The sequence below is a fragment of the Humulus lupulus genome, chromosome 5 (assembly GCF_963169125.1).
Source record: "Humulus lupulus chromosome 5, drHumLupu1.1, whole genome shotgun sequence".
Classification (NCBI taxonomy): domain Eukaryota; kingdom Viridiplantae; phylum Streptophyta; class Magnoliopsida; order Rosales; family Cannabaceae; genus Humulus; species Humulus lupulus.
Genome location: NC_084797.1, coordinates 40,948,014 through 40,971,168, shown reverse-complemented (window position 1 = coordinate 40,971,168; position 23,155 = coordinate 40,948,014). Strand labels below are relative to the sequence as shown.

Here is a 23,155-nt window from a genome sequence, read left to right as displayed (position 1 = left end):
TTCTTGGTGTTCTTTCTTTTGTGTTTTACTTTTGATTACTTTTGGGTTTGTTTAATTGTCTATTACTTGTTCTTCTTTGTTGCTATTCTTTGTGCACTGTATTGGTAAGAATTATGTTGGCTATCGCTGCAATTAAGAATTTAGAATTTGATCAACTTTATGTGAAGACAACATTTCTTCATGGCAATCTTGATGAAGAAATACACATGCAACAACCTGAAGGATTCATATAGCTAGGGATGGAAGAGAAGGTGTGCTTGCTGAAGAAATCTCTATACGGTTTGAAACAGTCACCAAGACAATGGTACTTCAGATTTGATGATTTTATGCTAAGACAGAAGTTTCAAAGATCAAAGTTTGATAGCTGTGTTTACTTCAAAGTTCTTGAAGATGGATGCTACATCTACTTGTTAATCTATGTGGATGACATGCTTATAGCATGTAAACACAGATCAGAAATGGAAAGGCTCAAGGAGATGCTAAGTCAAGAATTTGATATGAAGTATTTGGGGGCAACTGTCAAGATTTTGGGAATAGAGATATCTAGAGACGAAAATGAGGGCATGTTGAGATTTTCTCAAGAAGGATATGTCAAGAAGGTAGTGGGAATGTTTGATCAAAAGGAAGCTAGATCTGTCAACACTCCTATTGGAGCCCACTTCAAGCTAAAGTCTCTTACAGAAGAAGAAGCGTCTTTTGAAGAAGAAAAGATGAAGGGAGTTCCTTATGCTAATGTTGTTGGTAGCATTATGTATGCTATGGTATCAACAAGACCTGATTTAGCATATGGAATTGGTTTGGTTAGTAGGTTTATGAGCAAACCAAGCTTGGAACATTGGCAAGCTGTGAAATTGTTACTAAGGTACATGAAGGGCACTGCAAACCTACAGATTTTGTACACAAAGTCAGACCAGAAACAATGTGAAGTTATGGGATATTGTGACTCAGATTTTGCTGGAGATTATGATAAAAGAAGATCTTTATCTGGGTATGTTTTCACTGTTGGAGGGAATGTTGTAAGCTGGAAGTCTAATTTACAACATGTTGTGGCTCTCTCCTCGACTGAAGCAGAATACATAGCTCTCACAGTTGCAGTTAAAGAAGCTCTTTGGTTAAAAGGGATGATGAGTGAGCTGGGATTTAGACAAGATCATGTGATTGTACATTGTGATTGACAAAGTGCAATACATTTGTCTAAGAATACTGTGTTTCATGAAAGAACGAAACACATAGATGTTAAACTCCATTTTCTCAGGGATATTGTCTCAAAACAACTTGTCGAGATTGTGAAGATATCCACTGAGATTAACCAAGCTGATATGATGACTAAGGTCGTACCCGTGAGCAAGCTCACTTCGGCCTTGAACTTGCTTGGCATCAAGATGGGAATCCCTTAGAGCTAAAGCTAAGGCAGCATTGTCTAATCCACTGAACCCTGTTTCGGAATAAGAAGTAAGGTGGAGAATTGTGACTTCTTTCCTCAACCAATCAAAAGATTAGTAAAATGACAGGTCACAGTAATCTGCTGTTTTCAGTTGCATCTACTTTTTCTCTAGTTGCATCTGCGTGGACACCAGTAAGTTGTAACAGACTAACTGATTGTTATTAGTTACAGTTAGTTTCTGTTTGTCTCTTTAGTTCTTGTATCTCGACCCTATATATAGTTTTAGGCCTGATCAACCTAAGTGTATTTCAATTTCTGAGAGTTTTGGTTGAGAGCAAGAACTGTGTTGTAATACTCTAGTGAGAGAGTGTTTCAAGAGAAGTTGGATGAGTGTTGTTGTAATCTTGAGAGCTTGGAGGGTGTAATCTAGTTTCAGATATAGTGGATTTGACTTAGGCATTGCTGCCTAGCCTTGGATGTAGGATCAACCAAACTGGTTGTATCTGAACCAAGTATTCTTGGTGTTCTTTCTTTTGTGTTTTACTTTTGGGTTTGTTTAATTGTCTATTTCTTGTTGTTCTTTGTTGCTATTTTTTGTGCACTGTATTAGCTGTGTTGTGCAGGTCCTAATCCCCCCCACACAACTATAAAGAGGAATTTACATCAAATATTTTTTTTTTGAAATTAACGTTGAAAATACTAAAATTTTCAAAATAGTTGCAGTTACACACCAAATCTTAATTTATTAAAAAAATATTTTTTTAGAGCTCTTTTAAAATAATTTAAATTAAATATTATTTAAGGAACTTGGAAATTTTTAATTAATGAATGTTATTTAAATTTAAATAAAATTGACTGCTAATTTTTTTTTTAAATTAATTAATTTTTTTTAAAGTAAGTAAACAAAAATATTATTTAATTAAAAGTTCCAAGGTCCTTTTAATAAAATAAAGTTTGACATATTAAAAAAAAAGGGTTTTTTCATAAATACCCACTTTTTATGATTTTTTTACATTTTTACGGTCGTTTATTTATTTTATTTTTTACATTTTTACTAACTCAAATTTTCAAAAATACGATTTTAATGTTTCAAAATTATAAAAATATGATTTACACTAAACATCAACCCACAAAACATTACGTTAAACAAACAACAAGAAAGAAACACAACAATAACCGCACAACAACATAGTGCAACCCATTGCAGCTACAAAAAATACCAAAAAACAACATAAAAAAACTCATTCTTACATTTTAGAAAAGCAACACACTGCAATACAATATCAAAAAAGCAACTTAAATGCAACAGACAACAACCTCACAACAATACACTGTTGAAAAAGCAATTAGACATCAATTAATTGAATTAACTCAAAATAAACTAAAAAAACAACAAAAAAGCAACATCAAAACAATTTTTCCCTCCATTTTTAAATGTGTCAAAAATAAAATAAAAATATATCTCAAAACAACTAAACATATATCCAAAATAAAAAAAAAATAACAATTGGAAAAAAACTAAACATTAATACACTACATACTAACACATTAAAAAACAACAATTGAACAACAACTAGAAGTCAACACATAGCATACTAACATGTTTTTTAAAAAAAATAATAAAAAAAATATACCTGAAAACAGATAAACAATAATTAGACATCAACACAACAACAGAACAACTATATATAAGCTTAAACAACATGAAATATACTTTGAAAAAACTCTTATGCCAATAATCTTATTTATATATTTTTTTCAAAATTATTATGTTATTTTTTATTTACCAAAAAAATTGTTTTATAGTTATACAGAAAACATTAATCTCTTATAGTTGTATTATACTATAAATGCATATATATATATATTAAAGTAATATCTTTTAAAATGTAACGTGTTAATCTTCTAAAAAAAAGCACCACTTAATTATCTATTTATAAAAGAACACAAGTCAACTTTTTTTTTTGTTTTATTTTTCTTTTACTTTGAATGGTCTGTCAAAATTGATAAGGTATAGCTTCATCATATTTAAAATCTAAAAGAAAAACACAATAATGTATTTTGAGTACGTGGGTTGAACCATACATATCTTAATCTTCCATCATCTTCCTTTCTCTTTCTCTCTCCTCTCTCTCTATTAAAACCATCATCATCAATCAACCCAACTCTTCCGCTGTCCTCTTTTTCTCAACCACCACCACCACCTTCACAGTTGACGAACAATGTGTCTACCGCCAGCAACCTCGAAAGCTTCATCTCCACTAGGTATGATGGACGTCACAAGTTACATGACCATGGCCATATATATATATATATAAACTAACAAAAGTTGTAATATTTGCAAGTAAACACAAATGAGATACGTGGATTAGGAATTTCCTATTGGGCTTGGATTTCCTATCTTCAACTTAACTCAAGTAGTTCTTATCATATAAATATATATATGTATATACATTGGTGGAGTATAGGCAAATAGAGGAAGCAACGTGGCGGCGGGAGAAGAGTGTCTTTAAGAATGGATGAACTTGGGGTTATCGTGGATGATATCTCCAAGTGACAACTTCATTAATATTAACTTTACTTACTGCTCTAGGTCTATAAACTTAATGGAACACTCTTTGCCCAAGGATGTGGTTGCTTTGTTTCAAGCTATGGATTGGTGGAATAACATGTATCAATTTTATTAATTTACTTGGTTCTGATTTTTTTTCCTACTATTTTGGCATTTCCTATTGTTGTTGGACTTTGTTTACTGGTGATATGCGTGCTTTGTTTATCTACTATTGACGTTTAAAGTTGAAGCTAGACGTTGCAGATGATAACGTTTAAATGTAACAAAAAATACCTGGGACCGTAAAAATGAAAACATTTCCGCCTAACCGTATAAACGTAATATTCTTCTAACAAATAGTAATTCCTCTAAATTTCCCTTAAAAAAAACACTAAAAAATATTATTAAAAAGGTTTTTTAATAAATGAAAATTGATTACATTAAAAAATCTAAAATAAAAATTAAACTTAAAAATATTCATTAATAAATTTTTTTAAAGATCCTTTAAATACAAATAAAGTTTGAAATATTTATAAAAAAAAACACTAAACGAAGGACTATCGTTCCCGATTTTCTCTCTTCCATGGCGAAGAAGAAGCGTGTGGTTCGAAAGTCTGCACCTCGATTGTCTGAGCAAGGATCCAGTAGTAGTCAGAACAATGAGAAGGAAGAAGCTGGTGGATTGCAATCTACGATTGGAGTAAGTTTAGTAGCCGAAACTATAACAGATGGGGTAACTGTGCAGGAAGAAACGATAACAGAAATGATTCATAATGGTGAATCTATGATTCCTCCGTCTCCGATTTGTGAGCGGCGATTGAGTAAGAATTGGGCTCGGGCAGTGGAAGAAGAGATGGATGTGAGTGAAGATCTGGAGACTCTCCAGGAATCAGCTCAAAAGCATTGGAATTCTTTTATGAAGGAAAACAGGTTTGCTCGTGACCCCCATCTTACTTATCAGGAACCTTTGATTAAAAATGGCATTAAGATTGCCCAAGTCGACCCTGAGGAGGTGAAGTTCCAAGTTGCGAATTGGAGCTCTACTGTAATATGTATGGTGCTGGGTGCGAACCCTCCAATGGTGGTGTTTGAGGGTTATATTAAGCGTATTTGGGCATGATGACTGGAAAACACCTAGAAAAACTACTGGTTTAAGAATGAAGGAACATGTTACGGTTTCTACATCAGATCATGACCAAGAGGCTGGGCAGAGATCAGTGAATGTATTCTGTGTTTTGCAGGACAAGGATGGTAATGAGGAAGAGGAGGTAGACTGTAGAGAAATAAAGAGTTCTGGTTTGTCTACTACTTAGCCATGGATTGTTGTAGTATAGGAAGTTGGAATGTTAGGGGGTTGAATAATAAAGGTAAGCAAGAGTCTGTGTTGGAATTTTGCAATGTGAATAAAATTGGAGTTGGGGGTTTGTTAGAAACTAAGCTAAAAGGGAATAAAGTTCAGGAGTTGATGGACAAAAAATTTGCTAATTGGGAGTTCTATAACAGTCTTATTGTTGAGGGCAGGTTGTTGATTATATGGAGGAAGAGCTTTGTTAGAGTTTTGGTAATTGTTGAATCTGCTCAGCATGTTCATTGTGTGGTTAAAATGGCTGGTCAAGTTAATGCTTTCTGTCTCACTTTTGTTTATGGTTTTAATGATATTGAAGACAGGAAGATTCTATGGAAAAATCTGGTGCAGCTCAATTTTCCAGTGTCTCCTTGGTTAATTCTTGGGGATTTTAACTCAGTCTTTTATGTTGATGACAGAAATGGAGGGAATCCCATTTCGCATACTGAAATGGTTGACTCTAATCTCTGGTTAGCTCAATCTAATGTTGTAGCTCTCAAAAGATTTGGTTCGACTTTTACTTGGACTAATAACCAAGTTGGCTCTAGTCGAATTTACTCCAAGATTGATCATGCATTTGTCAATGAGGAGTGGCATGATTTCTTTCCTAACACAGCAGCTCGGTTTAGTTGGGAAGCAATATCAGATCATTTTTCTTGTGTAGTATCAGCTTCAGCTACAGAGACAATTGGGATCAAACCTTTTCAGTTTTTTAATTTCTAGGCTGATCATCATGACTTCAAGACCATTGTGGAGCAGAGTTGGAAGAGGCCAGTGACTTCTAGAGGGCTAAAAGGGATATACATAAAACTAATGAGAGTTAAGCATTGCCTCAAGAAGTTTAATCATGAAGTGATTGGAGATATTGGGAAAAGATTTCAGGATGTGAAATCTAGTTACAGTGAGGCTAAATTTCAAGCGCAAGCTCATCCTAGAGACAAGACTTACCAGGATATTGAAGCAATTGCAGCTGCTAAATTTGATTTGCAAGAGAAAATGTATCATAAGTTTCTCAGCCAGAGAAGTAAAATCACCTGGTTGCAAAAAGGAGATTCCAATACATCTTACTTTCATGCGTGTCTGAAGAAGAGAATAATGGAAAATAAAATTACATCTTTCATGACAGAACAAGGTTTGATTAATGATAAGTTTTCTGATGTTGTGGAGCATTTTCTCAATCATTTTCGAAGCTATATGGGCAGCAATAGTTCTGTTAGTTCCAGATTGAATCTGAGCTGTATTGAGTAGGGTACTAAACTTTCTTTAGATCAGCAAGTAGGTCTGCTAAAGCCGTTTTTTGTTTTGGAAATAAAGAAAGCGATGTTTAGCATTCCTGATACTAAATCACCAGGTCCTGATGGATTTGGGTCTGGTTTTTTCAAGAGTATGTGGCCTGTTATTGGGGGAGAAGTCTGTGCTGCAGTTGCTAATTTTTTTGAGACTGGTTTCATGCCACCAGAATTTCATAATACTATGATCTCTCTTATTCCTAAATAAGAGAATCCGGCTAAAGCTATAGATTATAGGCCTATTGCCTGCTGTTCAACAGTTTACAAATGCATCTCTAAGCTTCTTTGTTCTAGACTTGCAACAGTCCTTCCTAGTCTGGTTCATCAAAATCAAGGAGCATTTTTCCAAGGGAGATCAATTGCTCATAATGTGATGATTCTTCAAGATATCTTGAAGAATTATAGGAGGAAAAATACTTCTCCCCGCTGCACTATTAAGATTGATATCAGTAAGGCATATGATACTGTGGATTAGAATTTTGTTGAAGATATGCTTAATGCTTTAAACTTCCTTGCTAGATTTGTTCAGCTGGTTATGATTTGTATCAAGAGCACATCTTACTCACTTCTAATTAATGGCAGAAAACAAGGTGGTTTTCAAGGTGCTAAGGGTCTTCGTCAAGGTGATCCCTTATCCCCTTTGATTTTTGTTCTGATAATGGAATATCTAACGAGATGTTTTCTTCATGCTGCTATAGACTCTAAATTCAGATATCATCCTCTTTGCAAAAGTTTGAAGTTAATAAACTTATGCTTTGCAGATGATTTGATTCTTCTTAGCAAAGGTTCCAAACAATCCATAAAAGTTCTTAAAGAAGTCCTTGATGGGTTCAGCACTTCAACTGGGCTTTTTATCAATGTTAGTAAGTCTCAAATATTTTTTGGAGGGGTTGATGCCAGGGAGAAAAGGGAGATCATTAAGGATATTGGTTTGGCTGAAGGTTGTTTCCCTTTAAAGTATTTAGGGGTTCCTTTAAGACCAACTAAATGGAAAGCTGAAGATTGTGGGATTATCATTAAAAAAATCAGATTGAGACTTAATACTTGGGGAAGTAGGCACTTGTCTTTTGCTGGCAGAGTTCAATTAATTCATTCAGTATTACTTGGTCTTCGTAATTATTGGATGAGCATTTTCATCCTTCCTCAAAGTGTTTCTAAAGAGGTTGAGAAACTTTGTAGAGGTTTCCTTTAGGGATTGAACGGGAACAGAAGCAGAATCCATGTGCCCTCTTGGGAAAAAGTGTGCCTTCCCAAACCGTATGGTGGTCTCGGGTTTAAAGAAGGGTCCAAATGGAATCAAGCTATTCTAGCTAAATATATTTGGGCTATCTCTGAGAAAAGAGATCTTCTGTGGGTTAAGTGGGTGAATAATGTCTATCTCAACGGGGTATCTATTTGGTCTTACGATTTAAAAGCGGACACAAGCTGGTATTGGCACAAACTTTGTAGATTGAGACTTAAGTTCCCCATTTATGAGATATTGAAGGCAGGTAGCTCGGGCAAGTTTTGTTCTGCTGTTTTGTATAACAGTTTTCTTCCACATACACAAGTTAGCTATCATAGGGCCATTTGGAGTAGTCTCAACTCACCTAAGCATCGTTTTATGCTTTGGCAAGTGGTGAACTCTCATCTGTTAACAAAAGACAACATGGGTAAATTTCACATTGTCTTAGATTCTTTACTTTGCCCTGTTTGTGGAGACCAACCTGAATCCCATCATCATTTATTTTTTGACTATTGCCTATCCCGAAGAGTTGTGGAGCTTGTGTTTCAGTGGCTGGGTTTCAGGGGTTGGCCGTTGGATTTTGCTGGCTGGTTATCGTGGTTATTTCTGAAAGCATTTGGTATGGTGAGGCGTGTGAGTATAGAAATTTTGGCAGCAACTTGCTACAACATTTGGCTGAATAGGAAAAGATGTGTTTTTGAAGGTTTCTCTAAATCAGATTCTTTGATTGCTTTAGATGTAAAGACTATAGTGACTTACAGGTTGTTCATTGTTAACAAAAGAAAATTGTCTAGACAAGTTAGAGACTTTATACATAGATTAAAATGTAATTAGTTCTTTTGTTTTTGGTTTTGAGGAGCTTTCTGTTGCTTCTTCTGTAGTGTTTGTATTGAGTTGAGGGTGTATTTTGCTGGTTGATTATTGAAGTTTTTCTTCTTGATAAAAAAAAAAAACACTAAGAAAATTATTAGATCCTTTTAATAAAATAAAAATAAAAAAAAAATATTTTTTTAAGATGTTTTAATAAATTAAGATTTGGTATAAAATTACAACTCTTTTGAAAGATTTGATATTTTTGCCACTAATTTTTCCTAAATTAAAATCCACTTAATGGATTGGTACTAATGTCTGCATTTAAAATATAACATTTAATATTTATACAATCAAAATTTTTGTTTTGGTATACAAGTGCAACTTGTTGACTCGATTTTTGGACATCTTAATTAATTAAAGTGAGAAGTTTTGTGCATGAACTCGAAAAGAGAATATTTCAGTAATAAATATAAAAGAACACTAAGGAGTTATAGTGGTTCGGTCACTATATTAATTATGAGATTCTTATAAGGAATAAATGCTCACGAATACAAACTTGATTCAAACCATTAATGGTCTCAAAATAGTATTTATAGGGGCAAAATAGTGGTTGAGCTTGATGGGAAAACTCTCTTCTCGTCCTAACTTACCCCCATGTAGGAGTCAGAACATCCCTAACATTTGCAATTACCAAATTTGACAATGCTAAGGATATATGTTTCCTATATGAGGTGGAGACTCCAGTTTGATGAAGTCCATGAAAGTTGGCGACCTGGGGGTCGTATAGTTCCATCTCACCAAGAGAGTTTTTTGGCGAGGCACTCTTAGCAAGGTCACCAGGGCGACCTTCACGAAATTACATTGTCAAGAATCTCCTAATTGGCTTATATGGCTTGCCAACCTATTAGGAGTATGTCCTAAAAGCATGTAAATACATTTGTTTTTCTATGAATAAATAAATACAATGGTTTATTATTATTGTTATATTTAGATTGTTAAATTATTGTTTGAATATTTTTGTAAATATCAGAAAAACTCCATATTCATTATTGAGGATGTGATCTTGTTTTAGTACGAGAGAATTAAGATCACATGAATGAATAAAAATAGTCAACAACAACAAATTAAAGTTATGGAATTCTTTAATTGGAGTTGTAAGTACGGTTTACTGAGTATCATAATGATACAAATAATCAAGATTTGGATTATTGATGTGGAAAGACATCTCGGTAAAGGTGCTTTATATAATATGATTATATATGACATGGACCAATATGAATTAAAGTCTTTATCAAAAAACCATTTAACAATAAAGACTTGTAATTCATATTATAACTGATGATCATTTATAGATCAACCTAAATCCTGAGTGTTCATGAACTCCTGTTCATGTTTATTAAATATTTTGATTCATTCGTTAAGGTCTCTTCAAAGAATGAGGCTAATGACTTTTGTTTTGGAGATTTAATATCATGGATGGCTGGGAACATGTATCAACAATACAGAATCTAATATTTCCTAACGGATCGTATATTAGTTCCCTTAAGGGTTAATTCTGTAACTGAATGATTTTGAGCTCAAATCTATAATTAGATTATAGATTAATTATTCACTAGTGAATTAATGGTACTTAAGAAATAATAAGTAAATTAGAAAGGTAAAATGGTAATTCTTCCATTCTAATTTATGAACTAATTAATTAGAGGGTTGAACTATTGTAAGATGGTTATATCAATGGACGACTTAAGAAAAGATTTCTGTAAAAGTATATCTATAACATAAAGAGTGCAATTCTGAATTTATAGTGGAGTAATATCATAATTAATAAATTAACTATTATAACTAAAGAGTTTAATTATTTAGTTTATTTATTGGAGCTTAATGTTATAGGTCCATGGTTCCCGAAATGGCTCAAACAATCACTGACAAAGGTAAATACAAAAATGGGCAAAAAGGACTTATGTGATAAGTAAAATATTTTTCTATGTATCAAACATAACTATTGTTTAGTTATGTGTAATTAATTAATTAATTATTTGATTTAACAAAAATATAATTAATTTTGAATTAATTTATTTTTGGGATTTTTGGTATTTAAATAATAATAAAAATTGGGAAAAATCGCATGCCATCACTGGCATGTGGTACACGTGTAGCACAGTGCACAGTCACTGTGCTACACGCATAAGAGACTGTAATCAGTTTCTAAGTTCCACAATTTTAGTTATTTGAATATTAAATAAATAATGAGATATTGTAATTTGATTAAAATATTATTATTTAAACAAAAATGAGATAACTGATTAGTTATTTTCAAATTGTTTAAAATAACTAACATTTTATTTTAATATATTGGATATATTAAATATAGGATATCAGTTTTTCAGAACGTAACTTTTCATGGATAGAAAAATATCTAGAAATCTCTCTCAGAGAAAGAGAACAGTGACACAAACAAAAGTCACTGTTCTTCACAAAACTTAGGTCCAAACTTTATCAGATCTCATGTGTTGAGAGCATCTGATAAATAGTTTTTTGCCTTTTGTTTGTATAGCGATCCCACACTTGTTCTTTGTGTGCTGAGAACATTTTGGAAGATCTTGGTGTGAGATCTCAAGGATTTAGCCATACAAAAAGATAGCAGCAAGGAAGGACCTGAGGTCATTTTTCTATTCATGTATTTGATTCAATATATATATGCATGTGAAGAAGTAGATCTAGAAATCTTATGGGATTAAACTAATAATTTGATTGTTGTTCTACTGCGTATAATCTCTGATTTGATCAATAAAAACCAACAAATGGTACCAAATCCATCTTCACATATATATATATATTGAATCTGTGTGGGTTTACTTTTATGCATTTATTTATTTTGATGAATGAATGGATGGCTTAATGTGATTGAATGCATGGGAATGTTGAATTGTTAATTATATGGTGTTTTTGGGTTAGGAATTGTTTATGATTAGATCATTGTGTAAGCCATTAAAGGGCATAGGATTTATGTAATTTTATTTGGTTTTTGACACCATAAAATTGTAATTCCGATCACAAAAAAGTCAGAACGGAGCCCGGGATTCAGAATTCAGCCACCGCTCCTCCAAGGCCGACCTCCGAGCCACTGCCGGGACGTCCGTACGGTTCCGTACAACCCGACCTCGGCAGCTCCGTTTGACGCCACGTGTCCCTGTCCTGCTGGTCCAGAATTGTTTTTATTTTCTGAAATTATTCTGTTATTTTTTTTTAATTTTAAATGTTAAATATCCTATTTATTAGAAATTTGATATTTAAATAATGTGATAATTTTGTTATCCTAACAAATTTTTTGAAAATCTTATTTCAAAATTTAATTTTAAAAATAACAGATTTTATTTAATTATTTCAGTTTCTAATTTTAATTAAAAAGAAAAAGATAAATAATGATTATTTAAAAGTTTTTTTTAATTAATCAAAATAATTAGAAAATTGTTTTCTTATTATTATTCTGGACCAACAACGACACATATCCTACCGACAGTAAAGTAAAGAAGCCCGATGGAGATCAAGGTGGTTTTTTTTTTTTTTAAATTTTATAAAGTGATTGTAAAATTAGAAATACCCAAAAGCACCCGGTTCAACATTTATTGTTTATTTATTTATTTAAATAATTATTTTCATGTGATTGATAACATGTTCATGCATTTTATGCCATACATAAAAACCCACACAGTCATAATCATGCATCTCATTAGTAGAAACATGATTATTATGATTGTCCTATGTGTTTATATGAATTGTTTTGCGAAATCAATTGCATGTAAATTACTTAGTTTTATTTTGAAAACTTAGTAAAATATCACACCAATTTTTAAGTCTTTATGACTTATTTTATTTAAACCAACTTTATTGTAAAAGTTTTTTTTTAGTAAAGATTAGATGAACACGATTGGTAATTTAAAATTGGATATGGACCTAGAAACTCGCTTTCTTTCCAATTTTAATTATGTTCATAAGGTTTAAAGATGTTATAATTAATTTGGAATTAATTAGGTTAAAAATACTTATTTCAAAATAGTGAGTGGGAGAGGGTTGATTTCTCAAACATAACCCATGGTCTCCATTATTAATATAACACCGTGAGATATGAATAGTGCATCGCGACGACTTTGTTTTCGACCCCCTAAGGAAGGTGTCTGGACATATCAATAGCAATGTTGTATTTCTTACATAGATAGGAACTAATGATGTATTTTAGGCTTGACTGACCCTAAGGAGGCATGTCCTAAATTAAGTTATGAACTCCTAAATAATAGGTTACACTCACAAAGCTATGATTAAGCTTTTGTAGTGGATAATCATAACTTGACCAAACTAAGCGGTACTTTAATGTTTAAAAGAGAAAATAAAGAGTTATTTTAAGTTTTAAACAATAAAGATAAGAATGTCTTATAAATTCTCTAAAATTAATTTGACCGACCCTAAGGCGGCACTTTAATTATTAGAAAATTTTCTTTATTTTATGTGTTTTAATTGTGCTCATGCATCGCGTTTAATTTCCGAAAACTTTGATATTTATTTTTCTAAATATAGTAATATTTATTTGTATTTATTTATTGCTAGCAAAAATGTCTATTGGTGAATTACACACCGATGCCTTTCTCAAATCCTTGGTTTTTGAACTTGAAAATATGCAACACTTGTTTCGAGGCATGTTGACTATTTTTACTTATAAGAAGATGATGTCAACTTTCTGTGAAAAACCTCCAACAGAACCACCTCTGGCTACTAGCTATGAAGCAGAAGAAAAATATGCAAATTGGATGAAATCTGATCGGTTGGCATGTTATTGCATGCTTTCAACCATGCCTGACGAAAAAAAGGAAAAATATATACACTATGAATCAACACATGAGATGTGGCGAGCAATGACAGAGGAAGTCTTTGCTAAGTGTCATCGTTTATCTCAAACGAAAAAGGTGAATAAGATTCACATATATTTTTTCAACTTTGAATAGTATATTTAAACACTATGAATAAAAGATTCAAATTTTTGGATAGTAGATTAAAAAATATATGCCCCTAATCTATTTTTCTTTTGTTTTTCCTTTTTGCAGAATCAGAACCCTGAAAAGGAGGAAGAGACTGATGAGGATGTTGGAGAGTAGTTTTTATTTAGTAATTTTATTATTAGTCGAACAATTTAAATTTCTTTATTTTGTTTTAGAAATTTTAGATTTCTTTAAACAAAGAAAACTACAGTCTAGAAATTTAGTTCATTGTTAGTAATTTTGATTATTAATGTTTGGAAACTTATTTCTATTTTTGCATAATATGTATTTCTTTTATTAATAAAGTAGTTATTATTTAAAGAAATTATCTATTTATTTGTTATGAAAATGCTTTGGGATAAAAAAAAGTTTACATACTTATAATGAATGACAAATTTTTTATAATTTTGAATTATTTAAAAATAGCTAATCCTAAATCTATTAAACTGATTTCGATAGTGAAACATATCTGTAGCACTTGAGATTGGGCCATATTGCTCTAGATGGAATAAATAGGCTTGTAAAGGATAGTCCTTTAAGAGAACCATCTATTGGATCTCTCCCTGTTTGAAAATCCTATCTAGAAGGCAAAATGACCAAGAGATCTTTCTCTGCTAAAGGTCCAAGAGCCACAGAACCACTTCAGCTAGTACATATGGATGTTGCGATCCACTTAATGTACAAACAAGAGGAGGTTGTGAATATTTCGTCATTTTTATTGACGATTATTCAAGATATGGTTACCTACACTTAATGCAACGAAAATCTGAGACTTTTAGAAAGCTCAAAGAATTTCAAGCAGAGGTTGAAAAGCAATTAAGTAAATCACTAAAAGCACTTCGATCTGATTGAGGAAGAGAGTACTTGGACTGTGAATTCAAGAACCATCAACGTGAGCATGGCATTCAATTCCAACGCACTACACCTGAAACGACACAGTAAAATGGTGTTTCAGATTTTCGGAATAGAACATTATTAGATATGGTTAGATGAATGATGAATTTCTCATCATTACCACTGTCATTCAAGGGCTGTACGATTCAATATGTTCTATACACATTGAATGATGTTCCACCTAAGTCTATCCAAAAGACATCCATAGAATTATGGAATGGTTGTAAACTTAGTTTACACCATTTTAGAATTTGGGGGTGTCATGCATACGTGCTTAAAAGGAAGACCGGGAAGTTGGAAACGCGCTCTGAAGTGTGTATGTTTGTGGGATATTCCAAAGAGACTAGAGGTGGAATTTTCTATAGTCCAAAAGAAAATAAAACATTTGTATTGACAAATGCAACTTTTCTTGAATATGACTATGTTAATAACCACAAACCTCGCAGTAAGGTTGTACTGGAGGAGATGGTCTCAAATAAAGTCGCAAAGTCACCATCAAAAATTAATGATAAAACAACCAAAGAAACCACAATTCCTGAAAAGGAAAAACCAGTGCAACGTCGTAGTGGGAGAATTGTGAGACAACCTATTCGCTATGAACATGAGGCACATGTTCTTGTATCAGATATTGAAAAGGACGATCCATTGAATTTTAAAGAAGCAATGGAAGACCCTGATGTTGATAAGTGGCAAGATGCCATGAATCAAGAAATGGAATCAATGTATTCCAATTCAGTCTGGGAACTTGTAGATCTGCCTGACAATGTTAATGCCATTGGATGCAAATGGATCTATAAGAAGAAAAGGGGTGCAGATGGAAAGGTAGATACCTATAAAGCAAGGCTTGTGGCCAAAGGCTACACACAGAGAGAGGGTGTGGACTATGAAGAAACATTTTCTCTTGCGGCCATGCTTAAATCCATTCGCATACTTTTATCCATAACTGCCATCTATGAGTATGAGATATGGAAAATGGACGTCAAGACAGCCTTTCTGAATGGCCACCTTGATGATACTATTTTCACGGAACAACCAGAAGGGTTTATAAAGAAGGATCAAGATCAAAAGGTATGTAAGTTGTTGAAATCCATATATGTATTGAAACAAGCATCAAGATCTTGGAACTTAACATTTGATGAAACTATTAAAACATATAGTTTCGAACAAAATGTTGACGAAGCATGTGTTTATAAATACATCAAAGGAAAGATTGTAGTTTTCTTAGTTCTTTATGTTGATGATATCCTACTCATTGGGAATGATGTAGAGACATTATCACAGGTAAAGAAATGGTTGGCTGACAAATTCCAAATGAAAGATTTGGGAGAAGCGAGCTATGTTCTAAGCATTAAAATTCTAAGAGATAGAAAGAACAAGCTCCTAGCACTTTCACAAGCAAATAATATTGATAAAGTGCTTGAAAGATTCTCTATGGAGAATTCCACAAAGGGTCAATTGCCGACCAGACATGGAATTACTCTTTGCAAAGATCAGTGTCCAAAGACACCACAAGAGCAAAAGGACATGAGAAAGTATCCCTATGCATCAGCTGTAGGGAGTCTAATGTATGCAATGTTATGTACTAGACCTGACATATGTTATGCAGTAAGGATTTTCAGTCGTTATCAATCAAATCTAGGTTTGGAACACTGGATTGCAGTGAAGAATATTCTCAAGTATCTTAGAAATACTAGAGAAACTATATGCTAGTATATTCAGGTGGAGACCTGAACCCCATTGATTATACTGATTCTGATTTTAAATCAGACAGAGATAGTCAGAAATTGACTTCTGGATCAGTGTTTATTGTTGGAGGAGGAAAATTAGTTTGGAGAAGCATTAAGCAAACCAGCATTGCAGACTCCACCATGGAAGCCAAGTATATAGCGGCTTGTGAAGCAGCTAAGGAGGCTCTGTGACTCAAAAAGTTCTACTCCAATCTGAAAGTTGTTCCAGAAGTGGAGAAACCACTTGTTCTTTACTGTGACAACAGTGGAGTAGTGGCCAATTCTAAAGAACCAAGAAGCCACAAGAGGGGAAAGCATATAGAGCGCGAATACCAGTTAGTTAGAGAAATCATACATAGAGGAGATGTGTCCATTCTGAAGTCGTATCAGAACACATCCTGGAAGACCCGTTCACGAAGATGCTTCCTGCAAAGCAATTCGAGGGTCATGTACGTAATATGGGATTGAGAGAAATGCCTCACTTGCCTTAAGTACAAGTGGGAGATTGTTAGGAGTGTGTCCTAAAAGCATGTAAAGACATTTGTTTTTCTGTGAATAAATAAATATAAGGGTTTATTATTATTGTTATATTTAGATTGTTAAATTATTGTTTGAATAATTTTGTAAATATCAGAAAAACTCCATATTCATTATTGAGGATATGATCTTGTATTAGTACGAGAGAATTAAGATCACATGAATGAATAAAAATAGTCAACAACAACAAATTAAAGTTATGGAATTCTTTAATTGGAGTTGTAGGTACGGTTTACTGAGTATCATAATGATACAAATAATCTAGATTCAGATTATGGATGTGGAAAGACATCTCGGTAAAGATGCTTTATATAATATGATTATATATGACATGGACCGATATGAATTAAATTCTTTATCCAAAAACCATTTAACAATAAAGACTTGTAATTCATAGCATAACTGATGATCATTTATAGATCAACCTAAATCATGAGTGTTCATGAACTCATGTTCATGTTTATTAAATATTTTGATTCATTCGTTAAGGTCTCTTTAAAGAATGAGGCTAATGACTTTTGTTTTGGAGATTTAATATCATGGATGGCTGGGAACATGTATCAACAATACGGAATCTAATATTTCCTAACGGATCGTATATTAGTTTCCTTAAGGGTTAATTCTAGAACTGAATGATTTTGAGCTCAAATCTATAATTAGATTATAGATTAATTATTCACTAGTGAATTAATGGTACTTAATGAATAAGAAGTAAATTAGAAAGGTAAAATGGTAATTCTTCCATTCTAATTTATGAACTAATTAATTAGAGGGTTGAACTATTGTAAGATGGTTATATCAATGGACGACTTAAGAAAAGATTTCTGTAAAAGTATATCTATAACATAAAGAGTGTGAAGTAATATCATAATTAATAAATTAACTATTATAATTAAAGAGTTTAATTATTTAGTGTTGACCCTCATTTTGGTCAACTGACACGGAGTCAAACGCTTGATGTGGATGGATGTGTTGGAATAGATTTAATGACAAAAACAGTAAAGAACACAGTAAATTATAGTGGTTCGGCCCCACGAAAATGGTAATGACCTACGTCCACTTGAGCTATTATTGATATGAGTTCTCAAAAGAGTGATCAAAGAACTAGGGTTCTCTGAGTTTCACCGGCCTGAGAGATATGAACAATACAATCATAATATAATCGCTCTAATTCTCTTGTAAGTGGAAAACTTAAATCAACTAAAAGTCCATTCCTTGAGCTATTTCTATCTATTTATAGGCTCAAGGAGGATTACATGAATCAGTTATAGATATTTTTTCCTAAATAATCAGATACTCAGGAATTATGGGAGATAATCCCGGATATCGTTATAACTGCATAAGATCTTCTCAAATTATATGAAGTATACGACCAAGTTGGTCGTATATAAAGTCCCAACGTTATGCCAGGAGTACTCCCCTGGTCGATAGTCGAACAGAAACTTGCCAGGTATCAGCCACGTGTTAAAAATGTCTGCCACGTCATCCACGCCTATTCTTTGGATAACATTTGCCCCCCAAGTTTATTTATTGCGACCAGCAATAAGTAAACTTAGGAAAACAACCTTTCATATGCCCCACGAAATCTGTCAGAGCCCTCGTGCGTTTTTGAAAACCGTGACCTAATCACGTCTAATCAAGCCTTTTCAGTTTTCAAGAAACCACCCCAACGGCTGTTACACTCCCCCATGCTTCGAAAAAGGGAAAGTTATGATTGCTACTTTTTGTCATGCTTCGGCTTCTATAAGCAACCCCTTCGCTCACCTTATAATCTTTTACTCACCATTTTCTGCCAAGAACTTTTCAAGAACTCCGTACCAGTATTCAGTGTTTCGAAGGTCCCAGATGCCTTGCCGAGGATCCTATAGACCCAAAGCTTCTATTTTTCCATATCTTCAACCTTCATCCATGTAATTTTCTTTGTCTTTTAAACTCTTTGAGATGCCATGCATACTATTTTTGAGTTATGAGACTTTTTGTGTTCTTGAGTAGAGATTTGTGAGGATTTTGTATATACTATTGATGCTTGATAGGGCAGTGTACTTTTCATCTATATAAGTTAGGAATTAGTTTGATAGTCAGGATCACAATTTTAGAAAACCTTTTACTTTCCTTTTTGATCCGTTTTTCAAACTGCTAGCATAAAACTTAGTGTTTGGTTAGAATGATGTTAGTCGATAGACGCGAGCAACGTTATTCCAACTCTCAACATAAGTTCCCACGCTGTGCGTCTTATCTCCTCCTTTGTCTGTTTGCAGTTCATATGCAAGACCCGTGGGGAGGAGAAAGACCTATCGACGACGATCTCTTAGTTCAACCACTTGAAGATGAAGAACAACCTTCGACTCTTATACCAGACATTCCTTTTTCTCGCCTTAGCCTAAGCACTTCCCCAGTTTCGACCCAAAATATGGCTCGCACCAAAACTAAAGCTCAAAAAAGAAAAAACCCCAACACTTCTCATTAGCCTACTGCTGATGCTCCCTCGACCAGTGGTCGAGATGAAAATATTCCTGACCCAACTGTGCAGAGGTATGCCCGTCCTCGACACGCCATTCAGCCAGATGTCGAGTGGCATGTTGTCGCTGAGAGTAGGGTGACGATCAGGATGATCGCCAACTACTTAAACAAATACAATATGACAGGGGTGACCCTAGTCAAACCTAACCCCAACCAAAGGGCTAACCTGCCCGGGGTGCTTACAGTGCCTGGTCGCTGTTTCATGTTGAGGCATTCTTTCAGGGGATAGCCAACTATTTCGGAGTTGCCCCTTTCCAAATTACTCCAAATGGATATAGAATGCTCGCTGCACTCTATATCCTATATAGCCAGAAAAAATGGCCTGCACCATCGCCGCACGAGGTCAACTACATGTTCGATCTCAAATCCAACCCCAACCAAGAAGACACGGGGTTCTTCCATCTCTATCATCAGGAAATCAGGTGAACTTTCCTGACTGACACTACCCATATCTCCAACGTGGGGAGGTACTACCAGGAGTACTTCTTTACGCCTGACTTAGTCACAGACAACTTGGCTTTCACACGAGGTGGTAAAATTTTCAAGTCCCTGGCTTCTTCACTTAGTGTTTTTCCACCACAATGTCTTGAATTTTCAATGTGTTCCAGGCCCATGGTTGCGACCAAACCCAACTCCAGGGATGGAGTCAAGGGCGGCACTCTTAGCCAGCATGTCAGATGCTGAGAAGAGTGTTAAAAATTTAGTTACAGAGGCTAACCTTAGGTTGGCTGGCCTCTGGGACCCTCAACCAACGACGAGTGGTCCTTCAGCGGAAGATGCTAATGCCGGAGCGGAACTCGAGCAGCAATCCCTAGCGTCTCCAATGCGGAGGAGACCAACTGGGGTTACAATCAGGGAACCTGCCGACACTCACCGAGTGGAGGGGCCCTCGACTGCCAAGGGGAAAGGAAAGCAAAAGGCCGCCGAGCCTACCGAACTCTCTGACGACTAGTTGGATGATAACGGTACAGTAATTACGCTTTTAAACCATTTTCCAATTCCCTGTCATCTGTTCGATGGGGATGTCAACTTTAAGAATGCTCCCCTCTTAAATTCAGATTTCTTCCAGGAAGTAGGTAGTTCGGTAAATAATATAGCGACTAATAGTTGTAGCGCGGGTACTTTACTTGTAATCTTTTCACTTTCATTTTTTGACCCTACGTGACTACCTCGTCTTACTGTTCGTGTTGATTCCTTTTGTGCAGACATGGACTCCGAGGACGTGTTCGAGCATTACAAAGTTGCTGCCACCTTTTCTGGCCAAAAGAAGGACAGTAAGAGGGCTCGAGGAGAGAGTAGCAAGACTCCCTCAAAAAAGGCCTGAACTGACGATCCTCCTGCCTCCGTCCCTTCAAAGGAGAATTCACCCCCTCCAACACCCTTCGACCAACCGACCTCTACTTCCGCCGACCAACAGCCTCCTCCTAAGGCTCCTGGCAGCCATACCATGCGCACCCCGCCCGAAGGCTCCCTGCCCAGCCTCGTGGTCAGTTCTGCTAGGGAGAGAATATACAAGCTATCCAAGCATAGACGCAGCCAGGCAGCTATTGCTGACACTGCTTCTATGGAGGCTGATCAAGTTCTCAATAGAGGGCTGAACGAGATAGTTAGCGTAAGTCAACTCCTGCTGCTGTAACATTTATTTTTGATTCCCCATCTTTTACTTCATCTGTTTCGATTTGTTTTTAGGGACTGCTAACCATAACTGCTGGCTGGCGCCAAGCTGGGGCGCTGGTGTCTCGGGAAAGAAACTTTGACTCCAGGCTTACTGACGTTAAGCAAGCACTTGAGGCTAAAAACAAAGAGCTTGAAAACGGAATGGTGAACTGCTCAGGGAGAACACGGAGCTGTCCAAGTAGAAAGCTGAGCTGCTCGAGGACAAAGCTACTCTGACCAAGGAGCTTCTGGAAGCCCGAGACACCTTGAATAAAGCCAATGAATCTAGGGAGAAGTTTAGGGAAAGCGCCAAGCTCAACTATCAAGAGGCTGTATAGCTCGAGCTTGACCTGGTCGCTAGCAGGCAGGAGGTAGAGGAACTCAGAAAACGAGTGCAAGAGCTTGAGGAGGCTGGGGCCAAGGATTTGGAGAAGTATAAGGAAGCCACTCATCTCTGCTTCTACGAATTCTGGAAGCACAACTGGGAGGCTAACTTCAACTATCTGTCCGAGCGCCTGAGGAGGACTCTTATGACGCAGTGCGCCATTCGTCTGGAAGAAGAAGAGAGGGCAAGAGTGGCTGCTTCCCCCAAGATTTCCCTGGCAGCAGGGATAGACGGTGCAGATGCAGAAGTTGGCCCTGCTGTCGACCAAGGTGCTCCTCAAGACCCCCCAGCTCCTTAATCTTTTTTCTTTTATCTCAACTACACGACCCACAGGTCGTATTGTAAAGACAATTTATTTTTTATTTGATTTTGCTGCATGAGCAGCTATTTTACTTTTTCTTGAACAATTACATCCGAGCAGTACTGATCACGGTGTAAAAGAATTTCCTTTGATATTATAATATTTCTGCTTTATTATAACATCTGTTCGCATGACCGAGCTTAGCATAGTACTTTGGCTTGATTTAACAAAATATAAATTTTGAAAAATACTCTAAGTACCGTAGCATGCTTTCACTTATTTTGTTCATGTGTTTACATACCTCTTGGTATGCTTTGCTATCGATGTACCTTATATGCCCCCCAAGTGACTGAGGAGCTTTAGGTCCTTGGTCATTTGCCTTGACCACAACTTGTGCGAACATTTCTGCTCGGTATAAAATGCAAAACTTGTAATACAGCAAAACAACACACGTAATGAACAAATACTTGTAAAAAATTACAAAGTTTGGCAAGAATGACTGGCTGCGCACAGTCCCTTATAATTCTCGTATTAAATGGACTAAACATGTCTTTACGAGTGATCTTTAAAAGATCTTACACTTATAAGCGATTAGCCATCCAACATGACTAACCTTTTTTTCAAAACTTGTAAAAAGTAAAAATTAATACAAGCCAATCCTTTAAGAAGGACTGTTCATTGATAATACTTGCGCACGTGTTCTCCATTCCAATAGCGCGGAACGAGATATCCATTTAAGCGTGCAAGTTTGTATGTGCCTGGATGAAGGACTTCTTCAATCTGGTAAGGTCCTTCCCAATTTGGCTCAAGTACTCCAGCAGCGGGGTCGCAGGTGTTTAAGAAAACTCGTCGAAGTATTAGGTCTCCGACGTTGAATTTTCTTTCTTTTACTTTTGAGTTAAAATACTGGGCAACTTTTTGCTGGTATGTAGCTACTTGGAGTTGGGCTTTTTCTCGTTTCTCCTCAACCGAGTCTAGGGACTCCATCAACAGTTGGCTATTCTGGTCTTGGTCGTATGTGATTCTTCGATGTGAGGGCGGATCTAACTCGACTGGCAACATAGCCTCATACCCGTATGCTAAGGAAAACGGGGTATGGCCTGTTGTCGTTCGATGAGAGGTTCTATACGACCAGAGTACTTCAAGCAGCTGTTCTGACCATGCTCCTTTAGTTTCTTCGAGCCTTTTCTTCAGGGTATCTTTTAGTGTTTTATTCACTGCTTCGACTTGCCCATTTTCTTGTGGATGAGCGACTGAAGAAAAACTCTTGATGATTCCATGCCTTTCGCAGAAGTCTGTGAATAGGTCGCTGTCAAACTGGATGCCATTGTCTGAGACAATCTTCTGAGGCAATCCATATCGGCAAACAATGTTCTTGATGACAAAGTCAAGAACTTTCTTTTTTGTTATGGTAGCAAGTGGCTTAGCTTCGGCCCATTTGGTGAAGTAGTCGACTGCTACAACTACGTATTTTACTCCACCTTTTCCCTTTGGCAAG

At 35.4% G+C, this 23,155-nt stretch overlaps 1 protein-coding gene across 1 annotated transcript; it reads left to right on the top strand.

Moving 5' to 3' along the window:
* Positions 1-5,092: 5,092 nt before the first annotated feature.
* Positions 5,093-7,761, top strand: LOC133779074 (uncharacterized). Its single transcript, XM_062219074.1, has 7 exons — positions 5,093-5,231; positions 5,366-5,940; positions 6,004-6,492; positions 6,595-6,724; positions 6,830-7,023; positions 7,099-7,192; positions 7,331-7,761. The coding sequence occupies exons 1-7, from the start codon at positions 5,093-5,095 to the stop codon at positions 7,759-7,761; spliced, it is 2,052 nt and encodes a 683-aa protein (XP_062075058.1).
* The last annotated feature ends 15,394 nt before the right edge of the window (positions 7,762-23,155 follow it).